The sequence below is a fragment of the Myxine glutinosa genome, chromosome 1 (assembly GCF_964187855.1).
Source record: "Myxine glutinosa chromosome 1, kmMyxGlut1.1, whole genome shotgun sequence".
Lineage (NCBI taxonomy): Eukaryota > Metazoa > Chordata > Myxini > Myxiniformes > Myxinidae > Myxine > Myxine glutinosa.
Genome location: NC_136261.1, coordinates 18,683,649 through 18,704,486, shown reverse-complemented (window position 1 = coordinate 18,704,486; position 20,838 = coordinate 18,683,649). Strand labels below are relative to the sequence as shown.

At 43.7% G+C, this 20,838-nt stretch overlaps 1 protein-coding gene across 2 annotated transcripts in view; it reads right to left on the bottom strand.

Annotated features, from left to right (window-relative positions):
* The window catches only part of FAF1 (Fas associated factor 1), a 63,159-nt gene that overhangs the window by 29,545 nt on the left and 12,776 nt on the right, over nucleotides 1-20,838 (bottom strand). For both annotated transcript variants that reach the window (XM_068107764.2, XM_078785814.1), the window contains exons 2-5: nucleotides 14,796-14,864; nucleotides 12,579-12,622; nucleotides 11,220-11,410; nucleotides 9,724-9,815 (exon numbers count right to left, since the gene is read on the bottom strand). In XM_068107764.2, the coding sequence (XP_067963865.2) occupies nucleotides 9,724-9,815; nucleotides 11,220-11,410; nucleotides 12,579-12,622; nucleotides 14,796-14,864 (396 nt within the window). The remainder of the gene's footprint in view (nucleotides 1-9,723; nucleotides 9,816-11,219; nucleotides 11,411-12,578; nucleotides 12,623-14,795; nucleotides 14,865-20,838) is intronic.

The window sequence follows — 20,838 nt, the reverse complement described above, 5'->3', positions numbered from 1 at the left end:
ATCAAAAACATGAATGGTCAAGTTATGACCAATACGCGTTTGAAAACCCCCTTCATTGGTTTCATGATCTGCATAGAGAGTGTCACAATTTTGTATTTCACATATGTCAAACCTGCCTCATCTCCCCTGCGATACCTGCTCACGTACAAAATGAGCCAAGACCACATTGAACTTTTCTTTGGAGCGGTCCGCATTGCATGTGGAAGTGGGAATAACCCAACGGCCCGGCAGTTTGTTGCCGCATATAAGCGCCTCTTGATGCGACATGACATCAAGTCTGCAAGTAGGTTGCCCTTTGTCTGATATGGCGAGTTCACCAACACTTCATGTAAATATTTAAACTGTAAAAGATGTGTTGCATGAGATGTCTATATCTCCGCTCCATTATTCATGTAACAATTACCATGTCCTGCTGAACGTTCCATTGCAACATGTAAGTCTTGTATGTTATGAATAGCAAAAACTTCCGAAACCCAAGAATTGTGTGGGTTAACTACATGACAGCGTTTCATGTCATTTATGTGACTGGTTTCTAACATCTCGGTAATAGAAACATACACATCTTAGTTACAATATAATGACTGAATTAAGTAACATCATATAACATGACAACACATCAGATCTTTATATTGAGGAATATTATAGAACAAGCCAAAGAATGGCAAACGACGATGTACCTCAATTTTATAGATTTCTAGAAAGCTTTCGACTCCTTGCCCAGAGAAAGTCTGGGTCATAATGAAGAAATACAGCATTCCTGGAAAATTAGTGAACCTTGTAAAAGCCCTTTACCAAGACTTTCAATGTGCGGTCGTCGACCAAGGTGAAACAACAGAATGGTTCACGGTGAAGACAGGAGTTAAACAGGGGTGTAACATGTCAGGATTCTTATTCCTACTAGTGGGTGATTGGGTCATGAGAAGGACGATAAAGAACACCGAGCGGTAATTTTGGGCACTTTTTTTTCAAACAAGCTCTAAACCATTGGATTCCCCAGGAAAAATGCGTCTAGAATCAACTTCAAACTTAATGAACACCATTTCCTTAAAGAACGGGATTCTGAGCCCGAATATCAGTTCAAATATTAGTATTCTATATTAATTAAATAGTCGGCGGTCCTAAAATTCGCTCCAGCTGCATCATCAGTGCGCCACGCCTTTGCTTTGACAGGCTTTGTTTACAAAACGATCGGCTTCCCAATATGGCCGCCAGACTATTTCCGGTGGCTTCACGGCGGCTAATGCTGCGAGGTGGCCAATTGGGTCTCCATATTATATACCTCCGTGATTGCTGTGAGATGGAAAAAGTTAGAGGAATTTAAAGATGCCATTATTATCACATCCACTCCTGGAGAGTTCATAGAACACGATAATGTTTCTTTTATGTTTAATGCACAGTGTTGCTTCAATTATAGATTTTAATGATGGTTTAAAAAAAAAATTGAATGTTTAGTGCTATTGAAGTAGTCAAAAAGCAGTTCCAACGCCACCCTTATACACCACTCAATTTAACCTTTATTTAAATTGAAGTACCGCAAAACTGGAGGTTTTTTGAAGTATTGTGACAGATGATTTGTGTACGACATTCTTCAAATATACAATTCAATGCTACGCATGGGTGGGAAGCCACAAGCAAACAAACAATGCAGAAACGGTGAATACTAAACCATGGAAACAATAAATTCCACATTTCTATGCCATCTTCAGTCGAACGTCAGGCATTGACAGCAGGTTTGTGAACGACTTGCACAAAAACGTACCCAGTCTGAATGGTTCTATCCCCAGTCAATGGTGAATCTGCATATGGCGAATCCGCGAATGTCACGGTCAGCAAGTAGAAATCCTCATGCCATTTCCTCATTCATTTGAACTCGATATCTCTTTTTTCATTCCAAACAGCATCATTCCGATCATACATTAATATTAATAACAAAATACGATGTCAAATGATGATTGTATTGAGATATTATCAAACCAGCTAATTGTCATCATCTGTTCACTTCCGCATTCAGGAGCTGGTCCGTATCGAGCCAATTTCAAAATCATAAGTTTATTGAGGAATTTGAGGAAACCTCCTACCTACCTTACGACATCCGCTGGGACCCCAAAACGTTCCACAGAAGGTTTGGCAGGGCTAGCCCCAAAACTGATGGAGTAGTTTCAGGATGGATGGACAGACAGACACTCCTGTCTTATAATATAGATTTAAATAAAATAAAGTTTGTAAAACTTGTATAAATAAATTAATTCTGGTTCTACCATTTTCTACAATGTCTATTACACCACCTTACTTACCCAACACATTACATCAGTTCTTCATGCCTGTTGTTTGTGTCCTTTATGACATCCCTAAAAACAGCAAGTTTCCTGTTTGGAATGATTTTCAATTTTGTTTGACTGCCAGTCACTCCTCTCTGCACATGTGTGGTCAGGACAATTCTGAGCCAATGTACAGTAAGAAAAAAAAAAGAAAAGAAAAAAAAACAAAAAAAAAACGTCTTGCTATTCATGTTCAAAATATAACATTCAATTTAAACAAGTTGTTCCTCGATCATAAACTGACAAGACAGCCAGACAGACAGAAGGAAGGATGGACATGCGCCAGTTGCTTAACCCCACTTTTCATTGGAAATCATCTGAATATCTCTCTCTTGTCTATCTATTAGGGTGCATCAAACGCCCCATGATTTTCAAAAAGTTGTTGTATTTTAATGTCTATTCCCTCAAATGTTACACTTGTTGGTAGAAGTATGTATGCAAAAAATAGATGAAATCAGAGGTGGTCCTGGGTGGCCACCGGCCACTTTTATATATTTAGGGCCATTTAGGGCCACAGCTAAACTACTTTACAAGATAATGTAAAATTAACTACAAGATAATGTAAAATTAACCATTATACCTATATACAAAAGTAAAGTCCTACTTTTACTAAATGCCTAATATCAAACAGTTAAAACAACCTTACATGTCAATGTAAAATTAACCAAAATCGTTCTTCATATTACAAAGTTGTAGTACAGTGTTGTAGTATTGTACTTTCATTGATTAAAAGTTTGAAAAGGTATTAAGCACAACGCCAATGTCACTACTCCAACTTTGCTCGTTTCCGCAAATTTGGCCTCGCTTTGCGGTCACATTCAACCACTTGAAGAAGATTTTGGAAGTGGTCTTCTCTTCTTGCAGTTGAGACAAAATCAGTTGCGAGCTTTACTGCTCTCTCCGCAGGGTCATTCACAACATTAAGCCCATCCACAATGGACTTGGCTGCCTTGAAGTGCTCATTGTTCTGCCAAGTGTCAACATCCTCTGTTAGGAAGGTCATATCTAGGTGAAGAAGGTTTACTGTAAACCACGAGTCCTCGTTCACAAGATCAGCCAGGGTTGTCGCTTCTGTAATTTTTGGAAATGACGGTTTGCCATATCCAGAACTGTAGCGGTGTTTTGGAGTGCTTGGCATTTCATCTGGTTGTATGGCCAGTAACACATCTGCAAGGGCACGACGATCCTTTTGAGGAATTGCATTGCTGAACAGTGCCAAAACAACCAGTTCTGGGGTTAAATACCACAAATGTCTATCAAAGGCTTTCACAGCGCTGACTGAAATGGTTGAGTTGACAGCTTTATAGTTGAGCAGAGTCTTGTAAAAGCACAAATCAAACCATGGGGCATTTGAAGCAGACTGACATATGAGCCACCAATCACAATAAATATAAACAACAAAAACAACAAACTCCTTCAGTTTTTTCTGTTGATGTTGTGTTGTTACAGTTCCTCGAGGTAGTAGAGAAATTTGCTCTTCAAGTAGGCATATTTTGATGGAATAAAGAATCTTTGACATCCACCTTGCTTTATGCATGGCCCCTGGTCTGTGGAGTGTTCCTTGTTTTGTGACATCATCATCGAGGACTACCTGGCAGAGTTGTGCCATTTCCTTGTAGTCTTCCCTACAGTATGAAGCGCTTGTGCGGATTGTGCTTAAAACCTTGTTTTTGCAGGATAAAAGCAGCTGTTGTGCATAGTCATTGTACATGGAAATGTCAATTTTGGTTAAACTTTCATTCTTTGCATGCGATATGCGTTCCCAATTCTTCTGGAATTTTTGGAACAAAGATACTTCTGGAGACTTTGATGCCTCAATTTTGAGAACGTCAAACACATGATCCAGGATTACCTCTCCAACATGATGGCGACATGCACACCACAGAAGAGCACGGTCCAGTTTTGATTGAATGGTAACACAGGCAGCTGTAACGTGTCCAGTGTTTGATGCTGTTGTGTCAAAACATAAGTTGACAACTGATTGTTTGCACTTCCATGAATGTAGATACGTGTAAGTGTGCTCGGCAATGATGTCACCTGATGACCTATCACTTCCAGGAGGATATCTAGCCACCCCCAGTAGCTTTACATCAGTGGCATTCCCAACCAACACTGGCAATCTTTCTTCCTTGACATTCTTGTTTGTGAGCGTTGGTATCTGCTTGCCATCCCAGTGAAGTGTTGCAGCTGTTGGGGCGATCCAATTTTCTTGAATATCTTTGGCGATAGCACTTGTTATTGATCGTCGAGCCTTATCAGCAGTTGAGTACGACTTGGCCACACGACGTGGATCACCTCCTGCCTCTTGAATTACAGCTTTGGTGAGCGCAACCTGTTGAACAGGAGTTATGTTTAGTCGAGTAGCAACAGACACAACTGAATGTCTTTTCAGAATATCATGAGGAATAAAGGCAGATGTACCTGCATATGTTGATCTGTGGTGACTACGCTTCCTTTGAAACTCTGGAATCGCCTCTTCTTCAGTTTCTTCCAAGCTATCTGCAGAGTCACTATCATCAGAGCATACAGAACTAATTGTCATCTCTTGTACACTGGATGATTCATGACGTTCTCGTCTTGAAGCTTCCGCTAAGAGGCGTTTTTCTTTTCTATGATCTTTATCAACTTTCTTCTTGTCAACACCACCAAATGAGGCTACTCTGTCAGATTTCATTGACTCTAAAAATACTCTATCTTCCTCATTCTTAATGTTTGTCATTGCATCTTTTGTCCATACACCAAAGGTCTTATCAAGACGTTCATTCATGGTTTGCAACTTAGCCAAAGTGCTTGGAGATTCTCGGCGAGAAACAGGTATTTGACGCAATTTGTTATTGTCATTAAGAAGGTCAAGTATTAGTTTGCAGCATTGATGGTCTGAAAGCATAGGAATATTTGCTTTAGTGTAGAATTTTTTCAGCTGGATAAGGACGATGCTGGCAGATTTCCATTTCAGTGGCTGAGTTTGTTTGCCTTCACATATTTCTTTCTGGATGTACCACATCACGCATCGAAGAACCTGCCGGCAAGTTGGGAGGCGGACTCCTGTCAATGTACCATCTGCTTCTGTAAAAGCATTGCCAAGACCAAAAATGGCACTTGCTAATCTGGTCTTCTTATCTGCCATCTGAAAGAAAATAAAGGATATTATTAGACTACTAGTATGGGACCCACGATTAGACCTCCGATTTCATTCATGTAAAAATACAAACTAATTATCAAACCATCGTTTTTTGCATAAAATTGTTATATTTGTATTCCTCTCATCAAGACCTTCAATTTGATACCAAACATGACTAGGTTTGGGTGTAAAATAACAAAATCAAACATTTTTACATAGTGCGGCCCCGAAAATGGCCCTAAATATATAAATGTGGCCGGTGGCCACCCAGGACCACCTCTGATTTCATTTATTTTTTGCATACATACTTCTACCAACAAGTGTAACATTTGAGAGAATAGACATTAAAATCCAAGAACCTAAGGGCGTTTGATGCACCCTACTATCTATAGCTGGAAAGGTCTTCACAAAATTTATTCTGAAATGCCAACAAATCATGGCAAATAACATTCTTCGAGAAAGCCATTATGGTTTCTAAGCCAAGAGATCAACCAATATTTACGTTGCACCTTCAAGAAAAAGTCCTGGATAACAACATCAAAGACACTACGTTGTCTATGTCGACTTTGCAAACACATTCGATTCAGCAGATCGAGATATCTTGAGGAAGCTGCTAGGCTCATGTTGATGCCATGTCAAGCTGGTGAAGATGATAAGAAGCTTCCACAATGACGTAAAACAATTTGTCCCTGTTGGTGGCGAGAGAAGTAAAATCCTTGATGCAAGTCACTGGAAGAAACAGAGGCGCATCTTGGCTCCATTGCAAATTACAATATTCCTCCCTGCAGTATAAAGATCAGTAAATGATCATTACATTAGAACGGGAACATGTGGTGGTCATTTTAACCTTTTAAGACTGAAGGCAAACACAAAAGTGCATGTAAGTTCTCTAAAGGAACTTTTTCCCGAAGATGCCGCCCTTTTATTGCCCCCAATATTTGGATAACTTGCAAAGAACTGTCAGTCTCTTTAATATAGCTGCCACAAAGTTCAGCCTCACCATCAATATAAATAACACAGAATTCACTTACTTATGAAACACTAACAGACACAACATCTATGGAGATGGAGGAAAATAATCACATCGAACGGAAGCTCCTTCTGTTGCTTTTGGACGTTCAGAAAAGAGTCGGGCCACATCACAGGATTAAGCGTGCTACCAAGTGCAAGTTACACAGAGCTGTTGTCCTTGCTGCACTGCTCTATCCTGCTGATACATCAATTTTATACAAAAGGCACATCAACAGACTCAATAGCATCCAATCAAGACACTTGCAGAGAATCTTGAAGATCAAGTGGCAGGACAAGCTCTCCAACGTTGAAGTCCTAAAATGTGCCAACATGCTCCAGTTTTGAAGCAATTATCATATCTTTGAAGCCGTGCTGGGCAGGCCAGGTTGTCAGATTGGACGACAATAGATACCCCAAAATACCACTGTATGGCGAACTTAAAAGAGGTAATCGACATTTTGGCGGGGTGGCTGGGGCGTTCGGGGGAGGGGTCGTCAGAGGGGAAGAAAAAAAACTGATACAAGGATGTTTTGAAATGCCATCTTAAAGTGTCAGAAATCAGTATTGATAATTGGGAAGAAAAAGCAACATAAAGGTTGGAATGAAGACCGTGGAAGCAAATAAAGCACAACAGTACATCAAAAAGAGGGACAAGAGGCATAACCCGCCTCCTGGCTGTGGGTTTCTCTGCTGCAGTCAGTGCAGTAGAACCTTCTCGGCCCACATGGGGCTGATATCGCAAGTCTGGCACAAGCCCCAGAATGCTTCCCATCAATCCTCGACGGACAGCTCTAACATTAAACAGACTTTGTAATTTAAGTTTATATGATTTGCAAGCAAGAAAAGATGTTTATAATTCCACCCCTGCACCTCAGGTAGCATTCACTTTGGACTATTCAACATATACAAACGTAAACCAACGAAGAGCTATCACCTGAAAAATCAGCTTTACGCTGTTTCCCATCATTCACACTGTGAACAACTTCATGTGATATCCCACCACCGTTCACAGTTAAACAAAGTTTTGAGGGATATCCTGCCATTCACACTGTGTACAGCTTCACATGATATCCCACCACCATTCACAGGTAAACAATGTTTGGCAGGATATTCCGTCATTCACAATGTGAACAGCTTCATGTGATATTCCACAAGCTGCATAACATGTCATCCCCACGAGTTACTGCATAGAATGAAAACACTCCACAGTATCGATTAGTGCAATTAGCTGTCTCCCTTTTCACCATTGAAACAATGGCACGGCATGCATTCGTGGATTTTCATCGACATTTGCGAATTATCGTCAACATTTGCGGGATTTGCCTCGCCATTTGTGGGATTTTCATCGACATTCTCGGATTATTGTCGATATTCACGGGATTGCCTCCCCATTCGCGGTTCGTTCCTCGATGCTCAAGCATTTTCACGATTCGGGAACCAATCCTCCCTTTTCCCATTAAAACAATGCCCCACGATTTGCGGTTTTGCAATTTCGACATTTTCCAGGAACATATCCCCCGCGAATAGCGGGGTCCGACTGTATTATGCAATACTGTACGTCATTTTGGCCCCATCTCTCAATGGTGAAGAATCACTTCGCAATTTAGAAAAATATCGTATCTGGAACTTCGCCAAAAACGAAATCGATTCGTCCTTGTGACACACCCAAACTCTCCACCAAATTTTGTAAGAATTCATCCACAACTCTTTGAGATATCCTGTTCAAAGACAGACAGAGATGAAAACATAACGTCTCTCCCCCTTCAGTGGTGGAGATAATAAGGTGGTGTAAAAAAAACTGTGCTTTCAAAAAAGGTAAAAGTTGTGGATGGATTTTGAAAAAGGTAAACCTTCAAAAAAGATTTATTTTTTTTCTACAGCATTTGAAACCTTTAATTTATATCAATTGAATTATATACATCAATACTAGAACAAAAATAGTCTTGTTGGCATTTTCAAAAAGCTCCAGTTTAGCAGCACATGGAAAAATATTAACATCATCTCATGTCATAAGGACCGAGTAACTCAGATTCAGCATTCAGACAAATATGGCAGTGCCAAGCATATGGTTACCGGTTACCATTGCACCGGCAATTCAATGTCATTAACAAAACCAATATAGATCGTGCTCAGACACCCAAAGCAAGAGTTGAAAAGACCCTTCCCATGTCCTTTTTCTCAAGACTACGTGGGGTAAGGTGTTCTATGAACTCTCTAGTTTTCCAATTTCGCAACCTCAGAAACTCTAGACATCACAAACAACATTTTGTCCTGGTTTATTCTTATTCTATTTTCTTTTTGCCTGTTCCTTAAACATTACATGCGGTCAGAAGATGAAGCTGCAAATAAAGCAATAAAGCTCGTGGTAGAAGGAAGAAAGCTGAAAGGACATCCAAAAAAGACATGGATTGCAAATGCCAAGAAAGATCTGGAATGTTTGGGTTTATATGAAACTGACATCATGGATAGCATGCATATTTGAGGAAGGCCATCATTTTTCAGGAAGGCGGTTAAGTTCTTTCGCCCCCATTAAATGCATCACTTTTAAGTAAATCACACACTTTTCATTTTATATACAATTATATATTGTACATTGTAATACAGTACTGTAGATAAATATATAAGGGTTCTCCCCCTTGCTGTGACGTGGAGGCTTCTGCTGGCTGTGGAGATGAATGTTTTCCTCCTTCCTGACAAAAAGCATCAATGGTTGACTGCTTGCTGCCCTGCCTCTTCTTTATAAATGTTGTTGTAGCACCGAAGACTTTCCATGACAATTATAATAATCGACGACGCAACAGCAAGTTATAGGTAAATAGTCACGACGTTCTGTGAAGCCTTGGGATCAAATTAGTATGGACGTTATAACGAAACGACGTTAACTGAGACGACGTTAAGCGGAGACGTCCTGTATGCAGTTAAACATTCATAATGTAATTAAAGTGAAGGGGGAGGAGGGAAGATTGTAAAAACACCAGATTGAGAAGAGTAAGAGGGTAACGGGCGGTCAAAGAGCATGGAATAAGGAGAAAGGGGTAAAAGGTGATACATCGGCACAAGGATTATTTTAAACACATCAATTAATACATAGAGCTCCCCAACTCCTTGAGTGCAAGGCAATATTACAACAGCTAGATTATAGAGCAAAAAGGCAGGTTAATTATAGTGCAAATAGGCAAGCTCAGCTATTTTCACCATAGGAGAAAACGTCGATCTGCACATAAAAGCAATGCTGAACTAATAAAATGTCGCATGGCCAAAGTGGTAACTTACAGAATTAGAAACTTCGCCTGTCTTCCAACCTCGCAGTTCCATCCTCTCCACAGGGATTTGAAGCTCTTTCTGTAGAAAGCTTTTGATGTCTCCTGGGGATAAAAACAATCAACATCATCATCTATACTATAGAAGTGAATTTGTATATATATTTGTATATATGAATGAATGAATGAATATATATACACACACATACACACAAAGTGTACGAAACATTAGGAACGCCTTCCTAATATTGAGTTGCACCCCTTTTGCCCTCAGAACAGCCTCAATTCGTTAGGGCATGGACTCTACAAGGTGTCGAAAGCGTTCCACAGGGATGTTGACCCATGTTGACTCCAATGCTTCCCATAGTGGTGTCAAGTTGGCTGGTGGTGGATTGCTACTCCGAATAGCTCGTTCCATCTCATCCCACAGATGCTCAATTGGATTGAGATCTGGTGACTGGGCAGGCCACTGCAGTAAACTGAATTCACGCTCATGTTCATGGAACCATTCCTGGACAATCCTAGCCTTGTGGCATGGGGCATTATACTGCCGAAGAAATCCATTCGCAGATGGATACACTGCTGCCATGAAGGGATGCACCTGATTGGCAATGATGTTCAGATATCCTGCGGCATTCAAAAGTTGCTCCACTTTTATCAAGGGGCCCAATGTGTGCCATGAAAACACACCCCACACCATCACACCACCACCGTCAGCCTGCAATGTTGACACACGGCATGATGGATGCATGTACTCATTATAAATAAAGAGTACAATCATGTATCCGATGGCCTAAACCCCCCCCCCCTTCACTCCCCCCCAGTCCCTCCAAAACAAAATATCTGCATGACGCACGCAGTCCACCAGCAAACCCCTCCTGATGAAACTTCCTCAATCCAGAACAACTGCTCACCTTCACTCATTTATTCCTCTCTTTTTATCGGGTCAGGACGTGCACGGGGTTGCCGTTCAGGGGCTAAGTTTCTTCCGGCACGAATGTTCTCGTTTGCATAAAGTTTTCACACGTAGCCACGTTGTTAAGATTTGTGCTTGCTCTTTGGATGTGGTGTGCTGTCTGGAGAGTGGACACTCCCTTTAACTTTGCTGGTGAACGGTAGGCGACCCGGCGGCTGTGAGCGCTGGCGCGGTGTACATTTACATGTACTGTACACGGTATATGCTGTCATTGACCGATCCTCTCATAGCCATGACTGAAAATAATTTCCCATTTTTGTTTAGTCCTTTTTAGTTCAATGTTTATTCATCGATTACTTTCTGAACATTGTCAACAAGTCATTATAAACCCAAGTGGAAATACGTCTCTAATCCCCAGACCGACTCTCAAGTCCATTCCGTCAAGTCCGAGTCAAGCCACAAGTGAACGAACATAAGCAAAGTTACTGGATTGCAATTGTGGATAAAAACCAAAGAAACATCAATTCGCTTTTTATTAACCTAAACTTCACAGCAGTTTTGACTTTAAAAATAAATAAATAATTGAAACTCACCTATAGAGCTCGAATCCTCGAGGATCGCATCAATGCTGCGGTTCTTGTACTCGATGGCAAAGTTTAGAAAGCGGGGTTGTCGCTCCAGCAAAGGACACCATACAGGGATGGCAGACGAGGACTCGACGACATGTGTTGGGGAGGAGACACCAGCTGAGGGACTCAGTGCACTCTGGCGATTCACACCAGCACTGAGGAAGGCATTACGAGCACAACGTGTGCTTAACCACTCCCTCAAATAATCAAAATACAAAATGTGCTCAAACTGATGTTCTGCCCTTTATGCATGTGCTTTGCACATTTTTGAGTGGAGCCCTCCGTTGGCATATCCTGCCCATTGTACACATACTTTCTACACCTGTGTGTGTTTGCATGCCCTTGTGGCTAGCTGTCGAATTACGTACAGTAACGCATAAGTAGGGCAGCACAACCGATCTTCCGGATGATTGATCATAAAAGTCAAAGTGTAATGCTCGTGTTGCACGGACAGATTGTACACCACGCAACCGTTGTTCTTTGGAACGGATGCCAAGCTTGCTGCTCCACAACTTATAGTAACGTTATAGATCTTAGTGATGGCTTTTAACAAAACAAATTTTTTAAATGGCCTTTCACACAAAATTATGGTCAAATTAGAACATGGCGTTGATTAAAAAAAATTCTTCCACTTCTTACAACGCTAATTAATACAAAGTTAACTTGAAAATCGAATTTGAAGCGAATGTGTTGATGGATATGCCTCCACTTGTGTTAGATGTCGACCCATTGTTACGCTTGACTTCAAGTAAAGGTCACAATTAAAGGCCACATGAGAGGGGGAAGGGAGGGAGAGATAAGTAGAAGAGAGACATCTGATGCTTATAACTCAAGTTATGGGTCTGAAAAATGATTTCTATAGGGAACATGACCTTTGACCTGTTGAGCCCAAAATCAAATGAGTTCATCTTTGTATTACAGTCCACACTTGTGCCATGTTTTATTTAAATCCTTTCAGTAGTTCACAAGTTAACGCGGTAACTCTAAAACAAATTATAACAGACAGACGGAACAATGAATGAATGAATGATCGTTTTAAGGCCATTTTCCCCACTAGAGTGGGGGTAGGCCTTGCGGGCCCCATGACAATCATGGTTCCCTTTTTGAGGCAAAGTTTTTATGGCCGGATGCCTTCCTGACGGAACAATGCTAGATAATTGATACAAAGTTTTATCTGAGGTTAAAAGGTTTAAAAAGCCTAAAGCTATGCTTCAAATGCGTCATACTCGTACATTTACATCACCATAGATTTTGAGCAATCAAGATGAGACAAATCAAAAACTCTACGAGGATAAAGCATGAAGACGGAATACTCAGCCCAACCTTGTGATGCCATTTTCTTGAGGAATCACTCCATTAATTGCTGCCTGGAAGACAAACATGGTATGAAGGTTTCAAATCCTGTCAAACATTAATTTCTCAAGCCTTCTTCAATAAACGACAGTTGAAAGTCTGTTCTGAGATGCCAGTGGCAATTGGTTTTATTAGTTTTTCAAGTACAGAATAATTTGACATACACAAATTAAATCACACGCACGCACGCACGCACGCACGCACGCACACACACACACACACACACACACACACACACACACACACACACACACACACACACACACACTTAGTGTATTGAATGGTTTCGCTTAACTAACTAGATGGTATTCATAGAATACTTACCCTGCGCAGTCAACTTGTTGCGAGCCAACTCTTCTGTTTTTGAAGGTTTTTTTTTTTTTTTTTTGATCCGATATGGCTGCCAGACCACGTGAGCGATGACATCATAAATTTATATTCTCTAATATAATTGTTGCGTAGATCATGCTCAATAAATTTCAAACTGATCAGACTCTGTCGTTGCGTTGTCTCTGTTGTCTCATGTTGTCTCTTGTCTCTGTCGAATTATGATGTCATAATTACAGCACCAACGACATCATTAACAACCCTATTCCCCATGCGGAATTCTTTAAAATGAGCCATGTTTCAATTTCTTCCATGGAGCGGTTTTGGAGATATAGAGGTGCAACATTTTTCGGTTTTTCCAAGATTGCGTCCATATCACGTGACATATGACGTCATAATTATGAATAAAAAAGTGTCAATCGGACCAACGGTTGCCGAGAAAATGAATTTAAAAAATGCAGACACGCACGTACGTACGCCACACGTACGCAACCGAATGCCAAACCCTGCGTTCGCGAAATCTTGTGTTCTGGGCCCAGGCATATTCCTAATGTTCATCAACATTCTTTCTGACTCTGGAAAATCCTCTTTATCTCTTTTCTGATGACTCACCCTGTGCCATGACATCCCTTATTCTTCAGATAGAGAGGGAGCATCCTCTTCCATATCCGCAAACCTTGATGGAATCACAAGCTGGTGCAAATTAATGGAATGTCTTTCAATCCTGATTAATATCACACTCTCACTCTCTCTCAAAAAGACCAACTGGCGAACCCTCGCAATAACTTCTGTAACAACCCTATTAAAGTAGTTCAGGCACTCAATCTTTTAGACCTCACTACCAGCCATTATCTCTCTTGGGCAAACCACATTTTGAAGTTGACCTCCAAAGCCAGTCACCGACTGGGCATCCCCCATGGAGCAAAGCCCTTCCTTGGCACATCTGAACTCTTATTAACCCACAAGGCTTTCACCCACAGCTTGATGGAGTATGGCTGTCCCCTATTGGCTGGGGCCCCTCACATTTCGCTTGGTGCCGGCTTGATGCCGTGGAAACCAAGGCCTTCAAAATCATTGGAATCTCCCACGATGAAGCTGAATATCTGGGCCTTTGACTTTCCCACTGCAGACAGGTTGGTGGCTTCTCTGTCTTCTCCCACCTCTTTTCTAGTTTCGCACCCTCGCCTTTTCTGTGCTCTACCCCTTCCTCTCCTCCCCCTGCCATGAGGATTTGCACATGTTCTGCCAGTAACCCCCTTCTGGTGAAACACATTCATTCCTTTTTTCCCCCCACTCATCGAACTAACTTCTCTTAAATGTCATTCTTCTCTCCAGGACTTCAAAATAGGTGTTCATCTCAGGTGATTCCCCATACACAACTAAAATGGTACAAATGTGCAACATATGTCATTTTAAACCCCCATTAACCATCCACAAACTCACCTGTCTCCAAGTTGCAAATTAGTGCTCACACTTCTGTTGTTGAGAATTTGTGGCTGTATCCATCTTGTTCACCCCATGTCCTTCACTTGCCCTTGTTCTTCCTGACACCCCGTATTTCTCCAGGCATCTCTCTAGTTTATCCCTCACCCTGCAATTGATGTCACCCCTCCTCTTCTTCTTCTTCTTCTTCTTCTTCCTCTCTCTCTCTCTCTCTCTCTCTCTCTCTCTCTCTCTCTGTCTCTCTCTCTCTCTACTGTTTTTTTTCTGTTATGTTACATCCTTATCCATTCTGTGTTATAGCTCCTCCACGAGCCTTGACATTGTATAAAATATAAATTTCTAGTGGATGAACGGCATCATATCAACATGTTTCGACTGTATCCAAAATTGACATTGGAACGCGTTTACAGTACTTACAAGCAGGTCCCAGTTATTCTGCTCCAGGAGAGTGATGGCTTCATCAATGTTTTCTATCCCAGTACAAGCCTGCAAGGCAAGCAGAACCAGGACCACAAATCAACAAATCGAGCAGGCAACCACAAATTAAAGTTCAAAGACCAGTTGTATAATGATTTGAAATCTCTTTCACATGCAATGCCTGACTTCAATTCTAAGAATCTGGCTATCGTCCTGAGGAAGTGCTCCTACTTCCCGACCATACATTTCTAGTGGATAAACGCTATCGTATCACCATGATTCGACTGCATCCAGAACTAGAGTGGCACTCAGTAGAGCAGGAATTAAAAATATTGGAAAGGTAACCAGCACACAATATATGAAATATATATACATATAGTGCATTCAGAAAGTATTCAGACCCCTTCACGTTTTTTCACATTTTGTTATGTTGCAGCCTTCTGCTGAAATCGTTTAAATGCATTTTTTCCCTCATCAATCTACACTCAATACCCCATAATGACAAAGAGAAAACAGGATTTTAGAAAGTTTTGCAAACTTATTAAAAAGAAAAAACCGGTTTCCACAGTCTTTCAGAAACTGGTTTCCAAAAAAACATGAAAGCCCACAGAATCTTGTTTCTCACAGTCTGAGAGTCCTTTAGGTGCTTTTTTGCAAACTCCAAGCACGCTTTCATGTGTCTTTCACTGAGGAGGGGCTTCCGTCTGGCCACTCTGCCATAAAGCCCAGATCAGTGGAGTGTTGCAGTGATGGTTGTCCTTCTGGAAGTTTCTCCCATCTCCACACAGGATCTCTGGAGCTCAGCCAGAGTGACCATCGGGTTCTTGGTCACCTCTCTTACCAAAGCCCTTCTCCCCCGATTGCTCAGTTTGGCCGGGCGGCCAGCTCTAGGAAGAGTCCTCGTTGTTCCAAACTTCTTCCATTTAAGAATTATGGAGGCCACTGTGCTCTTGGGAACCTTCAATGCAGCAGAATTTTTTTTGTAGGCTTCCCCAGATCTGTGCCTCGACACTATCATGTCTCTGAGCTCTGCAGGCAGTTCCTTCGACCTCATGGCTTGGTTTTTGCTCTGATATGCATTGTCAGCTGTGAGACCTTATATAGACAGGTGTGTGCCTTTCCAAATCATGTCCAATCAATTGAATTTACCACAGGTGGACTCCAATCAAGGTGTAGAAACATCTCAAAGATGATCAAGAGAAATGGGAGGCACCTGAGCTAAATTTCAAGTGTCATAGCAAAGGGTATGAATACTTATGTAAATGTGATATTTCAGTTTTTTCTTTTTAATAAATTTGCAAAACGTTCTCAAATCCTGTTTTCTCTTTGTCATTATTGGGTATGGAGTGTAGTTTGATGAGGGAAAAAATGAATTTAAACGATTTCAGCATAAAGCTGCAACATAACAAAATGTGAAAAAAGTGAAGGGGTCTGAATACTTTCTGAATGCACTGTATATAATATTTTTTGTGATGTGTGTGTGTGTATGTATATATATATATATATATATATATATATATATATATATATATATATATATATATATATATATTGTTACAGATACGACTTTGATGGTATGGTGGGCCGAGCGGGATGGCCGCCGTATCCGTACAAGTTACCCGATTGTGCCCGAATGTTGACTAATCGCGCTACGCTGGCTCAATAAGAAAAAGAAGACACCCGGCTGGATTACAATCACACAATACGACACCAGGGATACGGTTCTCAAAGGTTGTTATTACAATTGCGGAAGGTTTAGATTACAGGGACAAGAGGGAAACATAGGAAGGTGGGCACTTAAACACACTTATATTATCCCCGGACAGACGACAGGTAAACGCGGGACAAGGCTCACTCACACGGGGTTTGATGGCCAGGAAAGCGGCAGTCGATGGCTCAGGTGCACCTGGCTCAGGGACAGAATCACGTACGGTGGTGTCCAGCAGATGCGGGGAGGTCGCTCAGCGCTCGTGGGTCGCGACTTTGGTGGAGATGCCGGGGAGGTCGCTCAGCGCTCGGGAGGGTGGCGTCTTTTCCTTCCAAGCTCGGGGCGCATCTGACGTCACGTCCGGCGCGGGGCCGCGTATATCCGGCGGGGAGTCACGCCCTCGCTCGTTAGCTCCGCCCCATATGGCATCGGCCCATGGCTTCTCATTGGGTGCGGGGGTTACCGGCTCCGCCCTTGACGAGGGGCCGACAGGGAGCCCCCTTCTGGGTAACCCCGTCGAGCACATGTTCAATGGCGGCCAACCGAGCCGGAGTGAGGACGCAAAGCCGCTGTTGTTGTGGTTGTTGTTGGAGCTTGAGATGATGGGAAGAGATGCGGGGAGGTATGGGAAGGTCCTAAACTCCTACTGGTGCCATATCATCACATTCTGGTGCAACGAAGAGTCATAATTAATGGAAACAAGTCCTTAACTGACATAGATTAAGAATAACTAGCAAGATGTCCTATAATTGTCTACGTGTGGTGCGGGGGACCTGGGCACGACATTTAATGGGGGAATGAAGGGGAAGATCGGCTCTAATGGGTGTTGTTTACAGACAATGGGACTAGGGAATGGGGTAAGGGGAGAGTTGGGGAGTATCGGAGAAGATAGGGGAATATTTACAAGCGGATATGGAGGTCAAATTCCATATTCGCAACATTGCACCCTTCTCTACCCTCGGGGCGTCCCGACCCGATAAATTTTTACCTACTTTAGTGTGGCACGCAATGTAGTTCCCTCTACTATTAACTCTACCCTGAGTGCGACAGTTTTATAGATATTCACAAATGAGTAAATATGTCCCCCTGCGACGTTGCACCCTTCTCCTCTCAGAAACACACCCACAGGATAACCGAATCCGGAAAGAATCCTCAAACTAAACATACAGCCGGTAGGGAGCATTATTTACAAGACTACGCTGCTATTTACACTACGATCCAGGACCTGTTTTTGGAGGAACACATGCAGATGTTATGCATAGAGAGAGCGCGCTTGCCAACATCGATACACCAACCCACGAGTGCTCTGTGGCCGACGGCCTTTAATAACGTGCAGAGCACCCTTCCCGAGCATCAAAAGCACCACCCCACCACCAATCGGTGCAGTCACCATTGTTCATTGGAATAAAAATAACTTCAACAACCCCTAACCCTGCAGGTGTCTCTTGCTCTTCTTGTGGTGCACTTGGTGTTACTTAAAAGTGGTTCACCTGTATGGCATAGGTGCCACGTTGACCCATAGGTCCATCCCCGGGTGGTGCTTGGCCGCAAACGAACTGCGGTCCATCGTGGGTGGCCACAAACATTGCGGTCCATATGGTGTATCGATCCCGGCAGCCAGCAGCGAAAGTGCAGGCCCACAACTGCGTCGCCAGCACCTCTCTCTCCTCTCTCTCTACCCCAAAGCCAGATCCTCGGAGGTGGGAGACAAAAACAAGACAAGTGAGCAAGGTGGTAAGGGCGCAAAAGTGCACGCAATGCAAGGTGATGCACACTGGGGGCACATGGGAACCAGGTGAGACAGGTACGTTCCTACCGTACGCCCCCCCCCCACCAGGTAACCTACATGGCCCCTCCCTTACCCCTTACTGTATCCACACAACACAACACTACCCATAAACATCTACTTTACAAATCAACAAACATCCCTACTGTCTTCCCCGTTCCTCCCATATACCAAATTCGTCTTCTCTCCCTCCTAACCAATCAAATTTGCCATTTTCAACTCTCATCAAAATTTGCCATCTCCAACTCAACATCAAAATTTGCCATCACCAATTCATCATCAGTCCCTCCTAGGGAGGGAGAGATGGAATCACCCCAATGTCTCATCCACGTCGTGATGCGTCTCACAAATCCTCACAGCAATTCTCATTTCTGCAACACTACCAAAGAAAACACAGGTGTGGAGTCATCATCATCACCACAGGCAAGTGGCTGCGTATGGTGCGACAGGTTCATCAATCCTAACTATCTCCTAAATGACTTTAACAACTTTACACTACCCGGGGTCTCTCTCCGGCCAAACCATTGGCCCTCTTACACTATGGGTTCTAAAAACCAATTCCCATTGGCCAAACTGTGGTGCTCTTCAATTTGGGGTCTCACTCCCCCGATTCATCTCCCGGTGCCCTCGCACAATTTCTGGGCTGCGGCGTGTACCTCTCCCAGTGGGTCTACCCACCTGCACACCTCCACCACTGCAGTTGCCTCCGAGCTTACCTGCTCCTCACCCTAACCTAACTACCTGGGGAAGGCCCTCTGGCTCTCTCCCCACTCCGTGCCCTCTCTGGCACTGGGCTGCCCGATCCACACCCGGGATCCTCAGGCACCCACTCACAACTACCGGCTCCCAGAGCCCACCTGCGGCCTCACCTGGCCGACATCCTCACAGTGGTGGAGTGCCCAACCAACTACACACACTAACAGGCTACACGCCCAGCCATTTCCACAACACTAATGCACCCATCCACAATACCATTCTGCAACCGCACCACAAATGCCAATATCCAACCACAATTTACCTGTACCCTCTACCTAACACTTACACTACCCGCCCCGGGTACTCGTGAAAGGGGTCCACTCTTCCCCCATCCACACCTTCGCACCATGCACACCACTCCGTACCACTTACTCCAACTCTCTCCACACACCTGTACTTGCACACCTGTGCTCTCACACCTGGTGCCACCTGCACCCTTCTCTCCCCAAGCGCATTCGCGCTGATCCACACACTCACTACTCATACACTGCTCCACACACCTGTCCAGTTGCACACCTGTGCAATCACACCTGTTCAATTCTCACACAGCATCATCTCATCTAACTACTCCCCTCTGAAACTTGCGCTTCCCAGTCGTCCCTTTAAACTATTGCGCTCCCACGTCATTATCATCCATACTAATCTACCTGCGTCCCCACTACAGGTATCAGTCACTAACTAATCTTAACGTTACCTAATGTCAATCTTCGCTAGATCCCTACACACCATATCCTAACCCACCCGGGCTAGTTTTCACTGCCATACACCCCATAAACTATTGCTCCTTTGCCCCCCCACCACATGGGAAAGGTGGCAGGGATGCCACCCTCTCCCACCGGGCCTATCGCTCCTCAATCCCCCAGTCCTCTGGCACTAATAAGCCCCCCTTATTCAGAGGTACTGGGTCCCGCCTCGGCATCTAAAGCCGAGGCGATCCACGGGGGCGCCTGCTCGCCGGTGTAAGGTCTTATCCGGTCGGCGTGGACGATCCGAGGGAGGGCTCGTGGCCCCATTTTGATCTTAAAGACCACGTCACAGATTTGCGACAGGACGACTCCTGGGCCTTGCCAGGGGGAGGTGAGTTTTGGGCACCTTCCCTTCCGCCTCCGGGGATTAAAGAACCAAATCTTCATCCCCGGAGCGTATTGACTCCCCTGGCTCCGGTCGTCGTACCTGCGCTTCATCTTTTCCCCCGCCAGATGGAGTTGGCGGCGGGCGAAGGCATGGACTAGCTCCATGCCTTCCTCTAGGTGACGTGCGTACCCCTCCCTCGGCGGGTTAACCACTGTGTCTGGCACGGGACCGCATAGCAAGTCGGCGGGAGCCCGTAACTCCCGCCCATACATAAGCAACGCTGGACTGCATGCGGTGGCCCCGTGCTGGCTGGTTCGGTAGGCCATGAGCAAGTAAGGGAGATGTTCGTCCCAGTCATCCTGACGGGTGGTGGTGAACAGTGCCAGTTGTTGGATTAGAGTTCGATTGAATCTTTCCACCATCCCGTCAGATTGAGGTCTTAAAGGCGTTGTTCTGGTTTTCCGAATTGACAGGAGACTGCACACATCTTTTAGCAATTTGCTCTCAAAATTTCGTCCCTGGTCGGTGTGCAACTCCTGTGGAATCCCATGCCGGCACACAAATCCTTCCACGAAGGCCTGCGCTACCACCCCTGCTTCTTGGTTGGGGAGGGCGTAGGCCTCCGGCCACTTGGTGAAGTAGTCCATCACAACGAGGATATACTTATTACCTTGGCGGGTGCGGGGCAGCGGTCCTAGAATATCCATAGCCACCCGCTC